At 35.6% G+C, this 27389-nt stretch overlaps 1 protein-coding gene across 1 annotated transcript in view; it reads right to left on the bottom strand.

Annotated features, from left to right (window-relative positions):
- Positions 1-276: 276 nt before the first annotated feature.
- LOC138693941 (facilitated trehalose transporter Tret1-like) overlaps positions 277-27389 on the bottom strand; it is a 42704-nt gene continuing 15591 nt past the window's right edge. Inside the window, exons 6-10 of the mRNA XM_069817680.1 lie at positions 25502-25702; positions 20836-20918; positions 16612-16810; positions 11047-11297; positions 277-3611 (exon numbers count right to left, since the gene is read on the bottom strand). Coding sequence (XP_069673781.1) covers positions 3374-3611; positions 11047-11297; positions 16612-16810; positions 20836-20918; positions 25502-25702 — 972 coding nt within the window. The 3' untranslated portion in view covers positions 277-3373. The remainder of the gene's footprint in view (positions 3612-11046; positions 11298-16611; positions 16811-20835; positions 20919-25501; positions 25703-27389) is intronic.

Genomic DNA, 27389 nt, shown 5'->3' with positions numbered 1-27389 from the left:
TCTTTAATAAATAATGAGAAATGTTTCTTATATTTTGTGATATCAGGTTAGGTTAGGTTAGGTTGGTTCGTAATTAGGCTTTCTGACATGGTAAGGTATTGTACTTGTAATTAAGTATCATAGTAGAATCAGTCATTGTAAATACCTGTACCAAATTTCAGGTAGGTAGCTAAAAGAAATGTGGGATTAGTGATTAATTACTTACAACAGTTTATTTGAGACTACGTCTCCCCTTAAGATTTGTCAGTGAAAAGGAGCAGGTTAAACTATTAGGAATAATCTATACATTTTATTAACGTTAGAAAATTTCCTTGCAATTAAATTGTTCATAGTGAACAAGTACAGATATTCTGTTTATATTCTTATGACATTGTTTCATATTCGGCTTATGGATTAGTATTTTGTAGTCCCTAGTTATTTGAACAATACGTTAGGAGAACACTTCAACTCGTTTCTATTTCCATTTTGAGGAATGTGGTTGTTGATACATTTTGCTTTATGAAACCTGGTAATCGATTTCAAATCACAGGATTACATCACATGTTTGTAATATACAAATTGATTAAAATTGGTATAATATATTGAAATGTGTAGAAAATCTTGTTCACAGTCTCTTTTTTCACCACAAATCTCATAGCGTATGTCTGAGGCAACCCTGATGAATTCTGGAAAGTTCTATCAACTGGAAGTTTATGGAAGCATATCTCTCAGAAATAACCAACTATAGAATTTAGGCGTAGGTACCGAATTTCCATCATTATATTCACATTTAATATCTTTCAAAGAGAGTATAGATCTAAATTTACTGATATTCTGTTTGAATGGATCTTCAGTTAACACTCTTGGATGAAATGTTGTTGTGTCTTCTGCACGCTTAAGCCAAGAAAATAATTTTATTTTTGTACACTAAAATATACCTTAAGCACATCCTTCACCGTTTCCATTTGGTTGTCTGAAATGCTAATCTTTTAACTGCCAATAGATTACGTCAGAGCGCGAATCTTACATCACTAAAACTATTAAATTCAACATAAGTGAATCCTTCATAACTACCAAATGTTCAAAACTGTTGGAGGAGTTGATTCTCCAGAACTGTCAACGAATGATTAATGCAGAAAGAGATGAGCTTTCACCATTACATCATTACCACAACTAGAGAATTGAATTATTCTCCACTTCAAATTGCTGATGAGAGATATAGATTTGAATAATTTACCACTTCCAATTGCTGATTGCAGGTGGAAGATGAAATTCTGTATCAATACGAATTGATCATAAATGGAGAACTGAATTCTTGGCCATATCAAATATTATTGATGGTAGCTGGAAGATATAGTTTTTTTATCATTGCCCGTTTTTGATACCTAGAGGATTGCTTTCTTCGCCAATTATCATAATGACTTATTAACAGTGACAGATTGAATTCTTCACCACTATCAGTTTCTGACTGACGGAAGTTTAAATTCTTCATTACTACAAATTGTTTGCACCTGAAAGATTGAAGCCTTCACAACTATAAAAATTGTTTATGAGAGTTAAGAGGTGTAAATTATTTACCATGACCAAATGTTGATGGCATTTGAATCATTAAACTCTTCACCATTTTCAATTAATTGCTATAGATGGAAGACAGAATTTTTCACCACTGGAAGCTGTATGATTGAATAATTCAACACTGTCAATTGTTGATGACAGATGGACTGAATTTTTTTACTGATCTAAGTTTTTGATGGAAACTTGAAAATTAAGTACTTCACAACTTCCAATAAATTGATTACAGTTGGAGAATTGAATTATTCAATTCTATCTGTTGTTGACAGTTGAAGGTTTGAACTATTCACCACTACGAGTTTTTGTACTTATTCATTACTACTAATTATTTGCTCCTGAAGGTTTGAATTGTTCGCACTCACAATTTCTATGCGAGTTATAGGTGTGAATTATTTACCAACATCAATTGCTAATGACATCTGGAAGATTACACTCTTCATCACTCACAGTTGGAGGACTGCGTTATTTACCACTACGAATTATTGATGGAAGTTGGATGAATTATTATTGGTGATAGGGGACTGAATTTTTTGGTACTGTCAATTTTTAATGGAAGTAAGAGGTTTGAGTATTTCACTGCTGGTGAATTAAGTTCTTCAACGCTACCATTATTGATGGTTGGAGGATTTAATTTATAACTACCAGTTTTTGACAGCTGAAGGCTTGAATTGTTAATAATTACTACCAATTGTTTGCACCTGAAAGATTAAACTATTTGACACTACAGACTGGTGAAAATTGGAGCATTCAATTCTTCGTCATTACTTATTGTTAATAATAGCTAAAGAATCGAGTTCTTCACCATTTTGAAGTAGCATATCTGGAAAATTAAATTCTTTATCGCTACTAATTGATGAGAACTTGCGGAACGAATTCTTCATTACAACCAGTTTTCATGACTGTACGATAATTGAATTCTTCACTACTGTAAATTTATGACGGAGAAATAAATATTTGCTGCTATAGAAGATTGAATTCTGCACCATCACCACAAATTCTACTCCACTACCAAGAAATGAAAATTGTAAACTATCTACAGGGCGAATTCTTCTGCATTTTAATGAAGACTCTTGGCATCAAGTCACTTTTTATGATTATGATGAAATAATGTCATATTTCATTTCTTAACATAGATTAATATTACTTGCATTATGACAAGAGGAAATTGTTATTTCAGAGTAGTAGAATTTAATATCAGTCTTTGGGTACCAATTGATTTGATCAAAATATGTCCATATTTTTAGTTTCCAGGGAATTAATTTTCATGTACCAACAATAGCATAACATTTGTACCTAATTACAACAATAGATCTTGTTTAAAACAAAATTGTACGATATCACGACTTTGGATGCTAATTTTAATTTTGATTTGATAAACATTTGTGTATATTTTTAACTTGTGGAGTACTAATTTCCTTGAAGAAACATTTATACATCAGTTGTAATAAAAAACAATGGTCAATGGTTGTTTAAAACAATTACAATTATGTCTCTACCTTAGTCTGTGGTTAAACGCCGTTCAAATGCCATGATGTAACATAATTCATTGCTCTGTTTTATGAAAGGGTTTTAACTCCTCCTCCTTCATTGCTGAAACATCCAATTTATCTCGGAAAATTGCTATTTTCTTATTTTCAGTGTTCATAATATTATGAACTATTTTCTACCAGACTTAACAGTAATTTGGGTGTACAACCATTATTAATATTGGATTGTAGAAATTGACGTGGACTCTCAAAGATTAAACTGTATCTGAAAAGAATTTGTAAGAGATGAAAAATCGATCACGTGATTGGTATTGGAACGTGTGCTTTCATTTCTTCTAGAAGCCTTTCGTGTTCTGGCCGCTGAAATAGGCCTCGATCTCTTCCAGAGTCTTCCCTTCCATGCGCGGCATATATTTGTACACAAGCATGATGCAAACAATGTTGACAGCGGCAAAGAAGAAGAATACGCCGTGCATTTGCATGCTGGCCTCCATCTCCAGATACGTCTTGGAGGCCGTGAAAAGCATAACGTAGTACAAGGCTGCGCAGACACCTGTTGCTAGACCGCGAGTCCTGCAAGAGATGAAGATGCTGAGAGCAGATTGAAATAAAGAATGGAGATTATGAAGAAAGGTGCTGGGAACAGAAAAGAAGTAAGGGAGGGTAGAGATAAATACATGGAATGGTCAGAGAAAAAGAATAAAAAAAATGTTACAAAGGTAACATAATGCAAATTATTTTGTGCATTCGGAAACAATTTAGTTTCTAATAGTATCAGTTACAGTACTATTTATTTCACATAACTCTGTTATACTTTATATTCGATTTCATTTATCTCGATAGGCAGCGTTTTTGGCGTGTGTGCATGTTGCTAGTGTAGCTGAGAATGGTACCACTTCCTATACACGTCACATTAGCCATTTGCTAAACACAGTTGCCAAACTGACTGCGGACATGTAAAAAACTCATATTTAACGTTCCGATTACTTATTTCACACGCCAGAAACGGTGGCGCGGACTGTACACACACTGACACACATCACACATAAACGCACGTACAGACTCAAAATTTAATTTCCTCTGATAAAATAAATAAAGAAGGAAGAAAGGGATGCAGAAAGAGTGAATACAAGAAAGAGGGGAACATATTTAAAAAGTACAGAAAGATTTTAAGAATTTAGATTCATTTCTTTTCTTTTAATGAAACCATTTTTACCTTGTCAATAACTGCAGCCTGTAAATTCAGGAGGCTATTTTTTAATAAAAGTATATAACGGGTGTAACTGGATTCTTGTAGACCCCAAATATATTTCACAGTTAAACATTTCCCCAAGTGTCACACAAATGGTAGTATAAGTGATACTAAATACATAAACATTTGCAAGTGTTTTTAAATACCATTTCCAGTTTAAGCGAAAATTACCCTATCTTATTTATTTCAAATGGAACATTCTGTATATTAGTACATATTTTGCTCCTCTCTAAATTCTGAATTCAAAGATACGTAACATGTCCAGAGAGAGAGAAAGGAACAGAGGTTAAGTGTGTTTGAGAATAAGGTGCTTAGGAAAATATTTGAGGCTAAGAAGGATAAAGTTACAGGAGAATGAGGAGAGTTACACAACGCAGAACTGCACGCATTATATTCTTCACCTGACATAATTAAGAACATTACATTCACACGCTTGAGAGAAGGAGGGCATGTAGTACGTACGGGTTAATCCAGAAATGTATGTAGAATGTTAGTTGGGAGACCGGAGGGGAAAAAGACCATTGGGGAAACCGAGACGTAGATGGGAGGGCAGTATTAAAATAGATTTGAGAGAGGTGGGATATCATGGTAGAGACTGGATTAATCTTGCTCGGGATAGAGACCGATGGCGGGCTTATGTGAGGGACCTCCGGGTTCCTTGAAAGCCAAGTAAGTAATATTTTATTCGATTTGAACGACGCTGTATTACTATTAGGTTATTTAGCGTCGATAAAATTGGTGAAAATGACATGGTATTTCATGAAATGAGAAACAGGATTAGCCATGTGATTATCCCGCTTTCCCTTGTAGAGGATAAATAAAAACATTCTTTAAAATTGAGAGGAAGAAAAGGAGATAAATTAAAAATGGAAGCAAAAATGGTGAAAAATGTCAATAAAATAATAAATTGCGTTGAATTATAAAAATAAAAAATTAATAAAATGAGAAATGTTTAAATAAAATGGGATTAAACATGTAAAAAATAAATAAGTTTAAGAAAATAGAGCAGAAATAAAAGTAAGAAAATAAGAAAAGAAGAGAAATGAAATAAGCAAACGTATTAAATATTATACAGGGTGTTTCAAAAGTGGTGGTAAAAATTTAGAGAAGAAAAGTAAAAACTTAAAAGAGGAAAAAGGCTCCAATAAACATTGGTCCGTAAAATAAGCGTTCATGCGATATTCCCTTAGGCAAAGGAAGGTCCTGTACCGTGGCCTCCTAGGTCACCGGATTTAATTCCGGTTACATTTATGTGTTTTTGAGTCGTGTAAAAAATCTGGCTTACACTTCTGAGGTCAACGCTCTTCAGGAATTGCGGTTTCGGATTGAACGTGCATTTCAGGAAATAAGGAATGATAGGGGACCGTCCGAGAGGATTCGCAGCTGACTACAGAGAAGAACATAATGTGGCGTTCAGATGCATTGACAGCATTTTGAACACGTGCTCTAGGTAGAATATAATTCAGTAAGGGATATCTATACGTCTGCTCTTAGTCAGCAAGGTATCTCAACAAAAAATGTGCATTATCTCGACAAGTTTAACTTGCGAACCAATGTATATTGGAGCTTTTTTGCTTGGATTAGTTTGTATTTTTCATTTGTAATTTATTGACCATCACATTTGAAACACGCTGTATAAATTAATAGTAATAGCAATAATAATAATAATGCTTTATTTTTTTCTGGCAGAATTAAGGTCGTGAGGCCGTCTCTTCCACACAACGAGGGGATAAAAAGGAAATACATGATAATATGATGTTAATACTACAGAAAGTTAAAGGTATACCTAAGATAAATCGAAACAAAGTATGCATAAGTCAGACGTTTATCGAATTTAGATACCTACTTAAACTAGATGATAATAGTACTTCATGCAACGAGCCTATAATGATAGTAATTAAGAAGCGAGTATGGATGTTTATGAAACGAGCGCAAGCGAGTTTCATAATTTTCATAGGAGCTTCTTAATTACCATTATAGGCGAGTTTCATACGACTTTTTATGCTCGACCATATTTCTAACTTGAAATTACCGGTATTCAGATGTATACATTTTATTTGTATCCGACAAGATCGGAAGTGACCTTGTTCTAGGTCGTGAATTGTGAGGTGCGCAGACGCAGACCTGTACTTTAATGAGTAGGTGTACTTTAATGACATGCATTAAAGGACTGCTACCAGGTGTATAATTACTACATTTCGGCATGGTCGAGCATAAATTAAATTACATGATTATTGTATAAACTAGTTGCAATTGTTAATTTTAATATACTCGAATACCTTGGGACACTCTGTGTTCTAAAATAAGATGTATCACTTTGGACTTGAAAGCGTTTAAGGGGAAAGGATGGTATTTTTTTGATCAAAATTGACTAAATTAAAAAAAAAATCTTTAAAATACCCTGTGATATGTGTGGATCGCCATTTTTAAACTTTCTGCGTTATGGATTTTTAATTTACTCGCCCACTTTTATTGTTGTTTCCGGTAAATTAAATTTTCAGAATTTTTTTTTCTTTAAAATACCCTTTGATATGTGTGGAATGCCTTGCATAACATTTTGTGGGTATTTGTGCCCTTATCGGATGTTCAGACGTCATTTTTAAACTTCCTGCGCTATGGATTTTTAAATCACACACCCGCTTTTATCGGTTTCCAGTAACTTCATTTTTTTTTTTTTTGCTACATTGCCAGACAAAATGGATATAATTTCTGAACTATTAAAGATACATGCATGAAATTTAGAACACACATTCTTTAGACTATGAGGAAACTTTTATCTGTAACACAATTTTGTTAATTGATTTCATTTTAAAAATACGTCCGTTTGTTTGCAAGAAAGGAAATCAGAAAATTGTTACTAAATTTTAATTGTTTATTTTACAAACGTAGGGACTAATATCAAAATTGGTCCACACCTGTGGATTAACGGTCAGCGCGTCTGGCCGCGAAACCAGGTGGCCCGGGTTCGAATCCCGGTCGGGGCAAGTTACCAGGTTGAGGTCTTTTCCGGGGTTTTCCCTCAACCCAATATGAGCAAATGCTGAGTAACTTTCGGTGTTGGACCCCGGACTCATTTCACCGGCATTATCACCTTCATTTCATTCAGACGCTAAATAACCTAGATGTTGATAAAGCGTCGTAAAATAACCCAATAATAAAAAAAAATCAAAATTCTGTTACAGACAGTTTGTAGAACATACCTTTGCAAATACATTGCAAAAACTGTTTGAATCTATCTTTAAAAACTGTTTAGATATATCTGTTTTAGTACAATCCTGCATTGGGTATAATTTTTTCAAATCTGGGCTCCCAAATAATTTTTTTTTCAAAATATTTTTATTTGGTTGAGTTGCCACAGCCATGAGCTCTCTCCATACAAAAAAATTAATAATTTACACGAAATAGGAAAAAAGTTATAAAAAATTACCATCCTCTCTTCTTAAGGTCGGGCAGCCCCTAACATCTGTAGGTAATGAATTCCAAGAACGGATAGTGTCTATTGTAAAAGACGAATACGCGGAAGTTCTGTGGAGAGGGACTGTCAATAGTGTGTCGTGTCGTAACCGTGTGCAGGTTGTGCTGTATGGATATATCATGAAATCGTGATGCAAGGTATTCAGGGGTTGATGTATTAAAAATATGATAGAAAAGAGAAAGACAATGCAAACTACGTCTGTCAGCCAGCTGGAGCCAAGACAATTCATTGAAAGCCGGTGAGATGTGATCATAGAGACGGATATTACATATCAACCGAACACAGGCATTATGGACTCGCTGTAATTTTTGGGTCAAGTCAGAGCTGAGATCACTTAATAGAACGTCGTAGTAGTCGAACTGTGACATGATAAGTGGCTAGACTAATATTTGTTTTAATTTAAAAGGAAGACAATTTTTTATTCGTCGAAATGAATGCAGTATAGAATAGTAATATGCGTTACAAGAGCGGTATGTTGAAGTTTTCATGTTCGAGGAAAAGTTTGAAAAAGCGAAACGTAGTTGAGCTTTTTTAATTTCCGAGAATTGAAAGAAAACATACCGTTCGTGTATCGTACATTATTTTGTGCCAAGATCGTTTATTACATACCTGAAAGAGGAATTTCTAATTAGTTGCAATGGAATCTCCATCTTGGTTTCTGTTCAATGACGGCAAATTTGCAAAACAAAAATATCTATCTTCAACATTGTTGCTTTAAAATGTTTTCTGTGTTTACTCTACTCCAGCAGGCCGTGATATACGTCTGTCTTCCCCCCCCCCGGTCTATAAATGCGAACTTAAAACAAACGGTAAGGTTATGTAATGATTTATTTTTCATTTTAATATTTTAACAATATTATTTATATAACATATTGCAGTAATAACATCGGCAAGTTGATTTGTTGATTTTTTCACGGCTTCCTTAATGTTACTTGCATCACGAATGCAGTAACTTTAGTGGAGTTGTAGAGTTTACTTAATTTTTGAAAATATTTAAAAACAGTAATTAACAGTGCAATTTAAGTGAAATTGCAGTGGTAAGTTTCCAATTTATAATTATTACTATATTGAACGTCTCTAAAAATAATATATTAAAAGCCTAAAGCAGTAAAATCAATATGTCACTTAAGCGGTAAGAAGAGGGAAATTGTTATGTGTGTTAGGTTGGGAATACTGAATGTGGAATTTTAGATTTTCCGCGGATTGGTTTTGTGCGGAAACCAAGCAAATACGCACGATCTCGTACAAAATACTTTTTACATATATGTTTAGTCTGTGTAGCGAAAATGAACACTGAACTATTATGCGTATTAAAGGTACCTGAAAAGGGTGCTTGGAGTTTCAAAATTCGCACTATCAAGATACGTTACGCATATGCCTTAGCTCGGGAAACTTTATTGGTTGAAGACCTGAGACTGCGAATGCTCCTGCCATCTACACCAGCATGTGAAGAACTGCTACGAGAGCTCCGAATGAAGAGGGACTCCGTAAGTGAAATCTTCTACAATACTGATGCCATAGTAAATAAGGAATGGATGCAAGCAGAATATGAACTGAGGCACGTAGTGACGCGCTTTGCGATCCATGGTTTCCATCATCGCATCTGCACCAGGAAGTCTTTCCACCAGGCCTGTCACGAGTGTGTATGTGTACTGTGTAGTGAACAGTGTGATACTTACCATGCCTTGGAATGTAACAAGAGATCAGTTTCGCTGATTCAATTTTGTACAGATTAGCGTCATATAGACATTCTTCCCAGTGTATTGTGTAGTGAATAGTGTGACACTTAATGTATTTCTGACTCAACTTTGTCCACTAGAGTCATATAGACTTTTGCCCATTGGGCGCTTTACATATTATTATTATTATTATTATTATTATTATTATTATTATTATTATTATTATTATTAATTGATTAAATGGCGAACTTACTCGTGTTAATTATGTAAGCATGTGCGGCTTACAGCTGTTTCGGTACTACTTGATACCATTCTCAGAGCCTTCTGTGTCTCGGCGTCATCTCGACATCCTGCCTGTTGTGTGGGTGCGTTCGTGTCATGAATAGTTGATTCAAATAGTGGGTGTATTGTGAAATTGTGTTAAGAATTTGGTTAGGGTGTGTTTTATTGTGTCTGTATATTTCATATTGTTCTAGTGTGTTGAGTTTTTGGGTTATGGGTTTTATGTGTAGGATTTCCATGTCTGTATTTATGTTATTGTATTGTGGTTAGCATTAGCTATGTGTTCGGCATATTTAGATGTATTGTGTCCTCTGGTTATTGCTTTAATGTGTTCTTTGTATCGAATTTTGAATGATCTGCCTGTCTGTCCAATGTATAAACTAGATACAAAGAACACATTAAAGCAATAACCAGAGGACACAATACATCTACATATGCCGAACACATAACTAATGCTAACCATACATACAATAACATAAATACAGACATGGACATCCTACACATACAACCCAAAAACCAAAAACTCAGCACACTAGAACAATATGAAATATATACAGACACACTAAAACACACACTAACCAAATTCTCAACACAATTTCAGAATACACACACTATTTGAATCAACTCTTCATCACACGAACGCACACACACAACAGGCAGGATGTCGAGATGACGCCGAAACACAGAAGGCTCTGAGGATGGTATCAAGTAGCACCGAAACAGCTGTAATCCGCACATACTTACATAATTAACACGAGTAAGTTCGCCATTTAATCAATTATTTATATTCAAGTGTTAAAAGTAGTACGAAAGTTTCAAAATGGATTATTATTATTATTATTATTATTATTATTATTATTATTATTATTATTATTATTATTATTTAATCTGTGTAGAATGCATTCAAAATTGCGTAATGAAAACAAACTTGAACGATTTCTGAAGAGCAGAGAAGAGAGTAAATTAACGTAAAGAAAAAGTTAGACATGTTCAAAATGAAATGCGAAAGAAGAGAAATAATTGTCAATATTTTCAAGAAAAAAAAGTATTTCAAGTCGCAGAAAATACTTAACATGAATAATTAAAAAAAGTTAGAAAGTTTAATAATACTTTCTCAAAAACAAGGAAATTCATTTACGTGGATAGAACATAAAAGAGAAATGATCACAGACGTAATGTTGAAAATGTAATTTAAATAAAAAAATCAAATCAGGTATTTAATTTAAATGATAAGAACGTACTATAAATAGTTGTGAAAATCGATGAAGATATGTATTAATTTGTATTATTCAACAGAAAAAAATGAGTCAATTGACTTACCTGAAGGGAAAGACCTCGCATAACATCATCCAGGGAATTTGAAACATAGTGCTGCTGAAGTAGAAGAACAGGATGAAGAGTGTGAGAGGCATCCATTTCACATCTGGGTCGACGTAGCTGTAGGTACCGAGCAGGATACAACAGATTCCATTCCCCGCCATACAAAACATTGATACCAGCCTTTTGCCTAGCCAATGCACTGACGTTACCAGTGTTAAAGCGCCCATCACGCCTAGAACACCTGTTCCGATCTGCAAAACCACATACCCTCCGCTTATTTTTATTGTAAACAATTTTTCGAAAATGAATATTTTCCGTGTGGAAATGGGTGATAATTTATATTAAGCTTAACATTCCAGGTACCTAAAGACTGAAATTCAAGCCACATTGGAGATACAGAATTGAAATTAAATTTATGACAGGGGGCACTATGGCCCAGCGCTGTGGTTTGTTGTGAACTATTGCGCTAATACTGGTGACAGGCTACCGTCACTAATCGCGATTATCTACCTAAACGCGATCGGGTTTGTAGTGTGTCACCGTCCCGATCGCGATCAGGAGCTAAATCCTGTTTCCAGAACAAGATAATAGCGCTGAGGCATGGCCCAGTGGACGAAAGTAACATCTTAGTGATCTTTGGTTTCGAATCACCTTGATTTATATTATTTAGGAAGTCGTGATAGCTTCTGCTGTGGAATTTTGTTACCCCTTCCATTGTACTATATGAAATAGAAACGAAAATGAATGGCTAGAAAATGACATTTGGCTACTATTAGACATAGTGGAGAAATTTAATGCAGATGTGAGAAAAGTAAAAAGAAATATATTAACAAATGACAGACGAACTATTCATAGAGAGAGAGCAATAGAAGGCTGTTGAAAGATGTTTCATTTCAATAAATAATGGATTACAAACTGGAACTGGTTTCTTTTTCAGATTTTCAATTTCAGTCTCCATTACGAAGCTATCGTTGAGGTTAGGGTTGATTTTAAAAATGCCGGGTAGCTCAGTTGGTAGAGCAGCTGGCTACGGACTATGTTCGATCCCAGGTGGTGACAGGATTTTTTCTCGTTGCCAAACTTCCAGAACGGCCCCAAGGTTCACTCAGCCTTCTATAAAATTGAGTACCGGGTCTTTCCCGGGGGTAAAAGGCGGTCAGAGCGTGGTGCCGACCACACCACCTCATTCTAGTGCCGAGGTCATGGAGAGCATGGGGCTCTACCTCCATGCCCCCCAAGTGCCTTCATGGCATGTTACGGGGATACCTTTACCTTTATTACAAAACTAGCCGTACCCGTGCGCTCCGCTGCACCCGTTAGAAATAAATATAAAGTAATTACATAATTAAAATAGGACATTTGATCCAGGGAACATTCGTGTTTGATATAAGGATAAATCGTTTTATTATGTTACTTAATTTAAATTGTATTTGCATAATTAAAATGCGATCATTTTGATCCAGAGACCACTCATTTGGTCATAAAAATTATTTTAGGAAATACAGCAAACGAATGTACAGAATAGCCTATCAAGTTTTCTGTGCATAAGAAGCTATTTTAATCTTACCTGTCCTCGATTCACTCAGAAGTTACTGTAATAACATTATAGCATTATGTCCATCTAGAGAAACAACACTTTCCAATGGTGAATTAATAATTAATTATACAAATCGGTTAATTTAGCTTCTGATATTACTTCATACAAACACAGAAACATTATCTGTAGGCTATCTTTCATAGCTTTCGATTGTTGCTGTCCAAGGCCCCTTATAGACGAAGTCATTTGTTTTTTAATTCATTACACGGCCTTAGATGGCAGTTATTTTAATTTTAAAACTCATTTATCTCATTAAATATCAGTCCTATCAAAATTTTTCAAGGAATAAAACTTATCGGAAATTATTTTTAAAGAAACTTTTATTATGTAACATTTTTCACAAAAATCAATAATAAGCGAGATATTTCGATTTATTTATTTATTTCAGGCCCCCTTATAACCCCCCTTTTAAGTAATGTATTTTGAATGCCATATAGCCTAAAATCTAAGTTACAACGAACTTAATTTATATTCCAATTTTCATCGAAATCCGTTCAGCCATTATCGCGTGAAAAGGTAACAAACATACAGACAGACAGACATGCAAACAAACATTTCAAAAAAGCTATTTTCGGTTTCAGGGTGGTTAATTGTATATGTTAGGACCAATTATTTTTGGAAAATCGAAAATTACGAGAAAAATTTCGGCTACAGATTTATTATTAGTACAGATAATATAAATTTTTGGCATGATATAAATTTTATAAAAATGTCTTTTCAAAATAATGTAAATAGTAATGATATAAACTGTACCAATTTACATTGTAAAGCATATAATTATTTTGACAAATAAATTCCCATATCAAGCTGCAAGAAACAACAAAAAAAAAAGGAAAAAAAAAACATGAACAAACATCAAAAGAAAGTATGAACTTTAGGTGTTGTCCAGGAGGGAAACAAACATATACGTATGAACGTAGAGAAAATTGTTCCCTCTATGGTCATTCAGGTGTTGACCAGACGGGACCTATATTTGTTTTTTTGAAAGATGGGACATGGCAGGAGCGTTGCAATCGGAAAAACAACTGAATATCTCATAGCGTGGTAGGCCTGTTGCTATGGTAACAACGGTTGAGTTGCCAAACTTGCACTTCCCCGTGGCGAGTGCTTAATAGCTCTCTTGGCGACATCTATTGTGCACACAATGTTAGCATTGGTCGTTTCGTCTTTGATTCTCTGTCGATTTTTGTATTGTTTTCTTACCTCCGCGTGAATTGTCAATGAATGTTTTAACGTCAGCCATCTTCACGACAATTGCTGGCTTCCATCAGCTGGCAGCGTGGTAGTCCATATTGGAAACATGGCACTGTAGTTCCAAGTTCGGCCGCTTAACTGTCATGTCCCATCTTTCAAAAAAACAAGTATAGTGTGTCACCATATTTTCGGTAATCGCGATCTGAGCTAATCGCGATTAGCGACTGTAGTCTGTCACCAGTATAACCCTTCAGCTAGGCGCATTCCCAAACCCACGCCGGCTGACTACACTAAGATTTTCTGCGTACTCAGGATTCGAGCAGCAACCCCTTCTCGTCCATAGGTCAGCTCCCTCCTTGCGTCGCTAGTCGGCGATTGGGGAATGCCATGAAATGATAACCAAATGGAGAAATGGTGACGGAATGATATAGATGCCTAATATGGGAAAAAACTGGAGAACCTCGAGAAAAGCCCCAACTGCGACCTTGTCCAGAATATTCACTTGAACTGTAAGATTAATGGCCAGTTTGTCCAAGTAATGTTTAATTTTGCTTAACGAATGTTAAATTAACAGTCTGTTTATTTTTAACGCTTTGTTAATGTATTTTCCATTTGTTCAACATAATTTTGTTTAAGATAAGCAACACTTAACTATAACGTCTGTTAGCACTATTTTAACCACTCAACAGCAGTTGGTAATGATTCTACACATGTAAGACAATTTTTGATTGGCTAAAATTAATCTTTAAATTCTACATTATAGAGTGAGTCATGAAACTTGCATAAAATGACAACCTGTTATAGTAGGCCACGCTCCATAAACAAACAGTTGACAAATGAAAGTTGTAGGTGACGTGCTGAATAATAACTACAAAGTAAGGTTATATTTCCTCATTGCTATTATGGATACGAAATAAATAAAATAACACTGATGTATTTAAACAGTCCAAAGTATTTTTTAAACGTTACATTACCAGTCATATGCTAAACATTTCCTACAGAGAGACACAAAATATTAATTTTACAACGTCTGTTCGAACAGCTGTGGAGACATCGGCCATATTTAACTAACTGTTAAATGAGTTAACTGCCCGAAATCCTACATTTAAAATTAATAAACTGTTAACAATCTGTTAAACCAAACTGGTGTTGAAAACATTCAATTTTATTAATTAACAAACTGTTTAGAGTTTAATAGTCGTTAAATTTTCTAACATTACTTGGAAAAACCGGTTATAATTATTGTCATTAACCCAAAATACTGAAATTAAATGGCAGAAATAATATAGTACAGAATTAAAAATTCCTTGATCCCTGAGCTCTGGAATTAACAGTGCAGACTCTCAAAATATTTTTTCAACAATAGCTCCCTAAAAAAACACATTAACAGCTGTCTATGAGTAAGAACTGCAAATTTTAGGGAAACAAACAGTATCTATTACCCAGCCAAGACCACTTAGATTCAACTGCTATTAAATTTGTAAAATATTTTTCTTTTGAAAATGAAACATTAGAATATTTAATTTTAGAGTCTTATCTATGTCTTACGCCAGCGGTGACCAAAGCGGTTGTCGCGATTACATCGTATAAACAGACATTCAAACGGGTACGAGGAGTTTCCTGTACATTGCTGTGTGTTTCATTCACGTACTGAAGGCAAGCAGTGGCGGTATCATGTCGCTCTACAAACTCTGTCTCTACAAGCAGTAAGAGGTGGTTTCGTAAAGAATGAGAAGGAGAACTTTTTTGTTGTTCTGTCGGGCAAAATGTAATATTATGTTTACTTTGCTCAATGATTCAATTAGGAGTATGTAGAAACATTAATTGCCACGCTGAATAATGTATTATTATTATTATTATTATTATTATTATTATTATTATTATTATTATTATTATTATTATTACTGACCACTAAGTATGTGTTTCTGTAATAATTCTTCTGTTCGTGCATGAATATTGATATTTTTAGATCTTCTCCCTAGAAGGATAAAATTATTAGGTTTTATCTCAATTTTAATCTTCTTAATCTTTAGATGAGGGTAACTATTTATTAGTTATTCATTTAATAATAATATTGTAGAGAAACTGATTCAATATTATGTGCCAACGAACTGTTAAACGCAAGGAATTGACATGTCATAAATCATAGCCAGGAAGAGAAAGATGAGATAAATAAATGTAAAGAAGTCAGCTACCTAATGGAATTTGAAATATCTCGTGCTCTAAAGTCTTCTAATAGAACAGAATTTCTCAAAAGAGTAATGATTAAAATAGCTTAAATAACTTGTCTATAATAAGTTTTTAATTTTGAAAAAATACGAGTTTCTCACCAAGTATCGAGAGAAGAATTTAGAAAATTCCTGATTATATTTAAGAGGAAGTTTAAAAAAAGAAGCAAGGAAAATCGTATATTATTCACTGGCTCTTAATGACAGCAGTCACATTACTGATACAGCAAAGCTTGAGATTTTTATCCGCGGGATTGATCAAGATGTTAGTACAGGAACCACCAATAGTTATAGTTTTCATGCCAAGTACCTTTCCTCCGTCTCCTTACTTCATAGGCTAATTGTCGCGTGTAATCACTGCAGCTTGAGTTTTGGTCACCGCTGTCTTACACTAAAAATAAACAAATATTTCTTAAAAATACTTTTTCATTGGAATTCTCAGTTTGCCCGGAATAATTGGAAAGCAGTTTAAATATTGGTGGATTTGTAGCGACTTTTCCTTGCGTTCACATACAAGTCCCCCATAATCAGTATCATTTACTTTACCGTAATCCATTCTGCTTCGTCGTGCATGCCATATTCTCTGAACACGTGCACCATATATGGTCTGATGGCCGCCAGTCCGCCGAAATTAATCACAACAAAGTATATGTTGACCAACAAAAAAGGATGCATGGTGGTCCGTCGCAGCATCTCCCTCCACGTCTCCAGGCTGCAGTGCGATTCCTCGGATTCCTCCACGTTCCTGCCGCCACAAGAGCCCAAAATAAGTTCTGGAGACTTACATTTGACTATTGTATACTTTATAATTATGTTATGCTTATTGAAAAAAAATCTTGGTTAACGTGGTTATACGAGAACGTTAAAAAATTCTTACTCTCCCTATTATCTAGAAGTGTTAGGGATCTGAAATTCTACATTTTTATAAGTGGATATCTTAGTACGAGGCGCATCCAGAAAGTAAGTTTCCCGATTTTTTCCCCTTGAAAGTAAACGTAATTAGCCGTGTCAATTGCGCATGTGTAACAGATCTATGACGTATCAATCATATGCCAGCCGGACAGGTCCCACCTGGTGAGTAGCGTGGCAGCAGTGGTCCGAAATGGAAGCTCTTATTCCTTCTCCCGCCGCCTGCGAGGTTCGGTCGGTGATAAAGTTCTTTAATGCACAAAGCATTGCGCCAATTGAAATTCATCGGCAGCTCTGTCAGGTCTATGGGCCGAACATCATGAGTAAGCAGGTGGTGCGTCGCTGGTGTAGGCAGTTTTCCGAAGGTCGTCAAAGTGTCCATGATGAAGAGCGCAGTGGGCGACCGTCCCTTATCAATGATGATCGTGTTGATCTGGTGCGGCAGTGCATCATGGAGAACCGTCGCTTCACGATTACGGAGCTGAGCAGCCATTTTCCGCAGATATCACGATCCTTGTCGCATGAGATTGTCACTAAGCACCTACTGTTCAAAAAAGTGGGTGCCGAAAAACCTGACACCCGAACACAAAATGCAACGTTTAGGAGCAGCACTGATATTTCTGCAACGGTATCACGATGACGGCGACGAGTTCCTCGACAGGATCGTCACGGGCGATGAGACTTGGATTTCGCACTTCACCCCGGAAACCAAGCAGCAGTCAATGCATTGGCGGCATAGTGGATCTCCGGTCAGGACGAAATTCAGACAGACGCTGTCGGTACGGAAAGTGATGAGCACGGTGTTCTGGGACAGGAAGGGCATTCTGCTCATTGACTTCCTTCCAAGAGGTGAAACAGTGAACGCTGACCGTTACTGTGAAACACTGCAAAAATTGCGACGTGCCATTCAAAACAATAGGCGTGGAATGCTTACTGCAGGTGTTGTACTCCTTCATGACAATGCTCGTCCACATACGGCTCGGCGCACAGCAGCTGTTTTGACGGAATTTGGTTGGGAGTTGTTTGATCATCCACCCTACAGTCCTGATCTTGCTCCCAGCGATTTTCACGTTTTCTTGCACCTCAAGAAATTCCTGCCCTCCGGTGATCGTTTTTGGCAACGACGAAGAGCTGAAGATGTCTGTCACACGCGCTGGTTCCATTCACAGGCGGCAGAGTTCTAAGACAGAGGGATACAAAAGTTGATCCCACGGTACGACAAGTGTCTCAATTCTGATGGTGGCTATGTTCAAAAATAGCTGAAACATTGCTGTACCTTTTGCCAATAAATGTTTTTCTGAAAGTGTGTGTTCTTTTTTTTTTAAATAGGGAAACTTACTTTCTGGATGCGCCTCTTAATAAGCATGCCAATTTATATTGATGTAGGTCGAAGTGAACTACAGGGTGATCCGTTTGGGTATGGATAAAGTAAAAACACCGTAAAACAGACGGTGCTGTGAATGGGTCTGAGGTGTATTGGCGTGAAAGGTGGTAAGATATTCAAAATTACCTGAAACATACAATATGGTGGCAATGGGAAGGACAATAATAATAATAATAATAATAATAATAATAATGTTTTATTTTCGCTGGCAGAGTTAAGGCCATAAGGCCTTCTCTTCCACTCAACCAGCCTTAATCAATACAATACATATTTAAATTACGAATATATAAGTTTTAACGACTAATAGACTACATATTTATTTAAATTTAGATAAACCTATAAGGTAAAGTAGTAACTTAATTTATGAGCTAACTTAATTCAATCAATTATAATTAATTTGAGATTTGAGATAGCTAGTAAAATGATGAAAATTAATTTAATATAAGCTTACTAGAACTATGTTACAGGGAGAAAAAAAATATATAATATAAATCTAAAATATATTTCTATAATGAGAATATTAATGTAATTGCCGTGAGAGGTTTTTTAATCTATTTAGAGAAATTAATGATAATAATAATAAGAATGGACAGAAGTTAGTTTCATTATATGTAATAAATATTAATCAGCAATTAATTTGTTAAGTAAGAATTTATGTAATTTTGACCTAAATGAAGTTACTGTATTGTCCAACAACCCCTTACATCACTCGGTAGCGAGTTCCAATTTCTAGCAACTGAAACTGTACAAGATGAAGAACATAAAGATGTATTGTGGTAGGGTATAATGAGTAAATTATTATGATGAGATCTTGTACTTAGCTGATGATATGCGGATAAATTTTGAAAACGAGAAGCCAAATAGATTGGGGTAGCGGTGCGCAGAATTTGAAATAAGAGAACAAGAGAATGCAGGGCTCGTCGATCGCTTAGCTTTAGCCAAGACAGAGTTTGGAAAGACGGGGAAACATGATCATACTTACGAATATTACAAATATAACGGACGCACGCATTATGCACACGACAATGGTTTGCACAAAAGGGAAACAAATTACGAAGAATAAAGAATACCGTTGGAGTTTGGGATTCGTCCGCAAGAGCGTCACGACACGAAGAACTTTTACTTACCAGGTTGAGGATTGGCCACTGTCATCTGACACATGGCCATCTAGTGGCAAGCCTCAGCCGGAGTGTGATATGTGCCGTGTTCCACTTACAGTGGAACATTTTTTATTGCATTGCAGAAAATATGACCGTGTCCGTCGGCAATATGGAATTCAGCCGACTCTACGTGAAGCTCTTGGAAATGATTTTAATTGTACTAATGCAGTTCTGAGATTTTTATCGAATACAGGACTTGACAGGATGATTTAGTTTTTTACTAACCCGTTTTACTTACCCCCCTGACCCTTTACATCCGTAGGTTACTTTTGTTTAGTATATGTTTTTAACAAATTTGACATTGGGACCTTTTATATCCGAACATTTTAGGAATGCGCCAGATAATTTATTTCTGGTGGCATTTGTTTTTATTATTTTATTGTTTCTTTTTAAATACTAGCTAGGGTCTGAGAACTGCTCAATTTTATGTTTTTTATGCATCACCTTATTGAAACTGCATTTGTGTACCTCGTTTTAACCGTGACAACGCTTTTTAGTTATTTTAAGTATTCTGGTAATTGTATTGTGTTTTTGTTTAGTGAAGGATTTTAGATAAGTGCTCAAATAGCCATAGTAGCTGACGAGCCCTTTTTAAACCCCACTAACTAACTGTAAAACATTTGCTACTGAACTTTATTTGTTTAAACTTTGTGCATACAACACTGAAAGATGGGAGATTCCTCAGAGCTCAACATTACCCCCCCCCCAATTGCGCACCCTGCACAACTCATAACGGTGATGAAATTCAGCCCATGTCCGTTGAAACATAAGAGAGGTGATTTGTTGAAAAGTTTGAGTAATTTTTACTCTCAGATTCAATGTTCCTGGGTTTTTGTGAATAGACAATGTCTTTAACAAAACCCTACACGAAGAAGTCAGGAGGGGTTAGATCTGGGGAGTTTGGAGACCAAGTCAAGAGATAGCTGCTTCTTGTACTAGGTTTCGACTGCGACCTTCTGTATGTTTTTTTTTTTTTAACACAGAACCTGTTTCTACAAATGTTCGATACCACAACCTAAGTGCAAGTCAAGCGTGGAATGAGACCTCTGCCATTGGTTGAACAGCAATTATACTTCTCCTCTGCCGGCAATGTTTACTTCTCCTGTCAGACATTATGGAACGAAGTATAGTTTTTAGTAAAAATTATAATTTGTGATTCAATTGTGTCGTAGGTATGGAATATGAACAAAATGTATCTAAGAATTCAGAAGAATTTTCTGTACCTAAGTACACGGACGGACAGACAGATAGATATACACACACAGAGGCATACAGAAAGTGTGATAAATTACATAATTTTGTTTTATCACAACTTACGGGTGTGCGGAATTCTCATTGTTCCGCTCTGCTTCTGGCTTGCACTGATCCGTGGTTTCCATATTTTCTTCATAGCCGTCCTCCTTGATTGCAATGATGCCGAGCCATGGAAGAGAAGTTAATGATGCAATTTTTCATGTGTTATAAAATACAAAGAAAGCGTCTGCAGTCTATTAAGTTTGCACTGTATTTTAGTCCTCTCACTTGCTAACTCAGTCCTCCAGAGTTTCTGAAGAGAAAACCAGACATTGAAATCAGAGGAGTCATTTCAGTTTTTGCTCGAGGAGAGGGATAAGAATTTTGGATAAAACCTTATAAAGTGTACTTCTCCCTATTTCCACTAAAAGATTTGTTTCCGATACCGTTAACTGAGGTAAACCTAATCATTAAAAAGGATTTAAATCATAATATCATATGTACTGAACGTATATTATTTTTAAATATCATAATTTTTCCAATTTCTTAAGTATTTTTTATTACTGTAAGTCGAAAATAGGGCTGATATCTTGGTTTTATCTATGGTCATGTTTATCCCACTTCACAACACATTTTCACTTTCCACACATAGACCTAGTTTTTATCTTCTTATCCTATTTATACGATACGTAATTTATATGTACTTGTTATTATGACAGAGGTGTTAACAAATGAAGACATAATTTTATTGATAAAAATTTTAGTTTCTAAAAACTAAAAACTGATATTGTACTTTATATTTAATAATATAATAATAATATAATCCGTTACGCTACAGCCCGTGAAGGGCCTAGACCGACCAGACGGCTGCTGACCTCACATCCACATGCCGAAGCAGAGGTGGACGATCATCCAACCAGAATGGAGGTATCGTGTGGTTAGCACGATGATCCTCCCAGCCGTTATAGCTGGCTTTCGTAACCGGATTTCGCTACCTATCGTAGCTCCCCAAGTGCGATGCTGGGTGGGCACCGGTCCCATACACTGGCCGAAATTTCATGAGAAAATTTCTTCCCCCATGAGGACTCGAACCAGCGAGCATTCTATAACGCGAGTCCTAAGCAGAATGCCTTAGACCACGACGCCACGGCGCGGAACGTACTTTTACTTAGAATAAGTAACAACCACTAATGTAGCAAAGGATAACGCCTTGGTTCCATTTGAGCAAAGTCATTAAGTTGTTTGTCTTCTATTTCTTAAGCCTTTATAAAAGTGGAATATTGTAATATTAAAATCATAGTTCTCACACGTTTTTCTTTAGTTTTTGTTTAGTTAACTGCTCAAAGACAGGTCTGAACCTCACAAGTGAAACCACCAAGGCATCACTTATGAAGCAACTAAGCCAGGGGATAATGGGGTAGAAGGGCCAGTTCTTTTCCTCCTTCAATGTATACATTGCCGATTAGCTACATATTACATTAATCAGACTTCAAATAATACAAACAATTGTTCTTTCTCTCACACATATGTATAGTCAAGTGAGATGTTCTCCCTGATAACTGATGTACTTACATATCAGCCAGAACCTCAATCACAGGTATTTTCTCTAGTAGTACTACTCAATTACTTTTTTTTTTTTTAACTCAGGGGAGTCAATTGCTTCCTCAGCTTCCCAAATGACGCCTCTGATAGAAACGAAAACAAATTTAATCTGCAAATGATTTACATCAAATTTACTGTGGTCCTCTGCTAGTCCATCCAAAGACTCTTCGCATCAAATATATCCTCCGGTGCATAATACTAAACGTTTCTCAATATTTGCTGCAGTGAACTCTACAGGGTATAAACGATATAAACTGCCAAAAAATAGAGTATAAATTACTGAACGGAAAAATCTAATACAATTTTTCTGTAACTTTTGTGGTTTCCCTACAAAAATATTCTCTATGAATCTAGCGTTTTTGAAACGTTAGATACTTCGGTCCATACAACTGTAGAGATATCCTTCTTTAAAAATCAGGGTATTCTGTTGTGGTGGTGTTAGCGTGTGTTGGACGGAAGGTCATCGGCAATGACGTTCACATTTATTCGAACAGTAAATATTAGACTACTGTCAGTCCTAAAAACATGGCATTTTAGGAATTAAAAACAAAAATTGAAGAAAAAACCTAAATATCACTACAAATCATGTTTAGTAGATCCAGATATGAGGCGTTTAGTTGCAAATCAGATACATCACTAAAATATAATTTTTCATTATGGAGGAAAAACGTTTGCAAGGAACCAAGGATTTGAAACCAATACTATTCTTTCATCACACAAATCCATGTGATGTATCTGGCTTTGGAGCATAACAGTACTATAGCAGTTGTATAATCATATGAAGATAAGATAGGCTATATAACATTAACTCATTTTCGAAAAAAAAAAAGTGATATATCTGATTTTGCAACTACACGCCTCATATACAGTCTCGTATATTTTTTTCAGTTTATATCATATACACCCTGTAGAAATCGATCTTTTTCGATGGAACTTATTTTTAGAGAAAATGCAGAAATATTGGCGTTGCTAAGCCATCGACAAATTGACTGAAACAAAAGTCATAAACGTGTTTTCTAACAATATTCAGTAAAATATTTGGTGGATATTTCGTAGTTTTTGCGATAGAAGTATATTTCTTGGTTATTGGCATATTTCGAACAATTATTCAAATTTCGCGTTATTTCGCGAGCATGTTTTGCTTAAGTATGATATTTGAGGTAAAGTAATTGCGGAAAATTTGGCTCGTTCCAAAAAGTACTGTTCCTATACATTTATGTTATCCATTTCTAACTTATGGCTGTGATCTTCAAATGTTAGTAAACGAAACACAGTCCTTGTGTTCAATGTTTACTATGACGTGTGAAACTCTGTGCGTATTTCCGTATTATGCAGTAATGCACTGTCATTTTTAAGTGACGTAACAGCCTGTTGACAGACCGCAACGGATTCAGCTCTTCATATTAATACAGAATGCAAACGAAATTAAGTACCAAAATTATATTGGCAATACATATCGGTCTACTGAACAAACTTTGTACTGTAGTGAAATTTTATTTTTAATTTGTAAAATACCATGTTTTTAAGATTGATAGTATAATTATTTGTTTACATTTCGAATGGATGTAAATGTTATTGTCAATGACCTTGCATCCAGCACTCAACATATAGGCCTGTCTATACACAACAGAGTAACAGACGACTGATTTAGCACACGTAAAGAGCAAAATAACATAAATAATGAATGTATTATTATTAAATACATGTTACGAGGTATATGCCAAAATTTTAAATGGAAGATTAAAACAAGAAAGTGAATTGTTCCTTTCAGAAAGTCAGAATGGGTTCAGAAAGGGCAGATCTTGCATGGATGCTGCCTTCTCGATAAAATTGTTAATTGAAAAAAGACGAGAGTTTAATTTAGAAACGCATTTAGCCTTTATTCATTATATCAAAGCTTTTGATATGATCAAAAGACCTAAATTAATGGAAATTTTGCAAAAAAGAAATATAACAAATATCCTGCTTCAAAACATTTGCAATATTTACACTAACAGTAAAATAAATATAAAATTTAATCATTTTACTTCTAACTATAGATCCATAAATCAAGGAGTACGACAAGTTTGTCCATTGTCTCCAAGTCTCTTCAATATATACATGGATGAAATAATACGCCTTTGGTGTGAGGAGTACAAATTAGGAATTCAAATTTCAAGTTCCATAAGACTATACACAGTTCTTTTCGCGGACGACCAAGTATTAGTTGCAAACTCCGAAGACAATTTACAAATGGATATATTTAAACAAAATAAAATCATGGAAGAACGTGGCATAAAGATTTCACCAGAAACAAACAAAATAATGGCATTTGAAGGTACAAACCCAATTCGAAGCAAAATTGTTGTTGAAAATGTGATTCTAGAACAGATAAATTCCTTTTCATACTTAGGATGTAATATATCATACGAAGGAGAGAATGATGTAAGCAGAAAAATTAACAAATTTTTGCAAATATTAGGACTCCTAAACCATACTCTAAAACCAAGTTTAGTACAGAAACATTCCAGAATAAAGCTGTATAAAACCCTTGCACTACCAACTCTCCCCTATGGAAGCGAAATTTGGGTTCTGAAACAAAGAGATATCAGCAGCTGAAATGAAATACCTGCAACGAACTGCAGGATACACACTTCTGGACTACAAGAGAAACGATTATATACTGCAGGAACTCAACATGCAACCATTAGAAGAAAAAATTACAGAATACAGAAACAGATGGCTTGAACACATTTCTCGTATTGCAGCTGGCCGGACACCCCAAGAAATGCTAAAATACCATCCTCAAGGACAACGACGACCTGGACGTCCACTGAAACGTCTATTGGATCCTGTATAGTTGGAACCGAAACAGGCCAACAATGGCCTAATTTCGTGCCTAGAATATGATGATGATGATGATGATGATGATGATGAATGTATATTCTCTTCCAAAAAGTTAGACTTGAAAAACACATTTTTTTTCTGAGAAAACCATGTCAGTAACAGAAAATAACAGTATTTAACTTGTTTCTTCAGTCACTTATGCTCTATCACCACCTTTTTTTTTCAGTTTATATCGTTTACACCCTGTATATCGTTATAAATCTGAAATCACTTAAGCCTATATTCTTATATATAATTAAAGTCAATTTGAAATCATACTCACTACATTGGCATTCACAACAGTCATTTGAATCATGGGAACAGTGACCGCACCTCCCTTCTTCGTGGCATTATGGTACCTGATGAGTTGTTCGAATTCTTCCTTCACGTCTTCCGGTGACGCCCAGCCGCGTAACCAACACAGGGAACGCTCGGCGTCCTTCACTCGACCACGTGAAAGCAGCCATATTGGTGTCTCGGGCATCTGCATATTTATTCATATTTGTTGATACTAAATTTAGTTACAAATGTGTTAGGCCTACCTACCGAATGCATTATTATCCATAATTAAAGTCTGTGTGATGTATCTTGTCTCACTGTGAAGAGAGAGAAAGGAACTATGTCTTACTTCGTCTCTATTGTTATGGCAGTGGGGGAATGGAGCGGTGCCGTCCATCCATCCAGTGGCGGAAGGGACCAGTTGATACATTCTGCAGCGCAAAATAAAATAACAAAATATCTCTCTTCGTACTGTGTAGTTCCGTCACTGAGCTTATCTTTCAAGAAATTGAGTTCCGGTAGCCTGTACAATAACAAGGTTTTGAAAGGAATACTGAAAATTTACAACCCTCCTATAATCTCCACCCTCATTTGAAGGGACTTGGTTTTATTGCTACTGAGACAAGATAAACCTTACCAGGTATAGACAGTGGATGAGGGATGACTTATCGTTGAATGTAAGTGCACATTTACTATATGTTAAATTTTTTTTCTTTCAGACCATTGGCTGAACAGGTTTCAAACGTAAACAGACGACGTCAACATGCTACTGTATCTCCGTACAGTCAGAAGGAAAAGAAAAATAACGTACTGTAATACATATCTTGCAAGGTTCAGTCCTCGTCATCATTGATGCAATTACCAGCGTTGCAGTAAACGACAATATATTCTCGTAAGTTGTCGAAGCTGAATCGTCTTCGCCTATCGTTTAAACAGTTTTTGTATCCAGAGAATTTCTGAAGAAAACCTCTAAAATGGGGATCTCTCAATTTTTTACAGGAATAGTTGTACTGAGCATCATGTTGCACGTGTCGTTAGATCCGCACAACTAAATGATTGTGATGATGATGATGATGTAGATGGTTTCTCAGACTTCATTTCAACGCATTTCCTGTGCGATGTACTGTTGCAGTGTTTCTCTATAGCCTGAGTTGTTCTGGTTTTTATTTCAATTTTACATACATTACACACGATACTGTCTTAGTCAATACATAAAATGCCAATCTCATACTTCTTAATTGCATTTCGTATCTCTGAGCGAATTTAACGTTTTGCCATTATGAATGGATCATCACAACTTATTCAACGCGTACTAGATACTCGAGCAGGATAACACAACTTCACACATTGCGTTGCAATGTTACTATGAGCGGATCGGGGTTCCTTCGTTCTGTACGCTGCTGTACTCGCCAGGTACACAAAAGACGGACGGCGTGGCACGTGCCATATACTCTGATACGAAACAACTTCACTTTTCCTTAAGTCATCCCGCATTCACTGTCTACCCATAATCTGTGTAATTTTTAACATAATTATGAAATCAAATATTTACAGGCCTACACTAAAATTAGGCGTTCAAAATATGAGACAGTAAGAGTCATGACTAGGTAACGACATCAAAACATTGCCTAGAGACGACTACAGGTTTAAGGAACGCTGGCTGTAGGATGATGTTTACTTTACTGATGTATCTTCAGGTTCGTATGCAAAATAAAAAAACGTCGCGTGAAGGAGCTCTGTTCATTCGAAGTTTAATGGGTACGGGTTTTGTATTGTTTACTGCATTGTAATAGGTTGTTTCGACACAGCATGCATATTTTCTGTTTAAAAAGTAAAACTTTCGTAAGGAGTTCAGTTGTGATCTAACGAAGGTACAGTGAAGATGTATTAAA

This window comes from Periplaneta americana, chromosome 2 (genome assembly GCF_040183065.1).
Source record: "Periplaneta americana isolate PAMFEO1 chromosome 2, P.americana_PAMFEO1_priV1, whole genome shotgun sequence".
Taxonomy (NCBI): domain Eukaryota; kingdom Metazoa; phylum Arthropoda; class Insecta; order Blattodea; family Blattidae; genus Periplaneta; species Periplaneta americana.
Note: the sequence above shows the minus strand (reverse complement) of the source record. Positions and strands in the feature narration are given on the sequence as shown.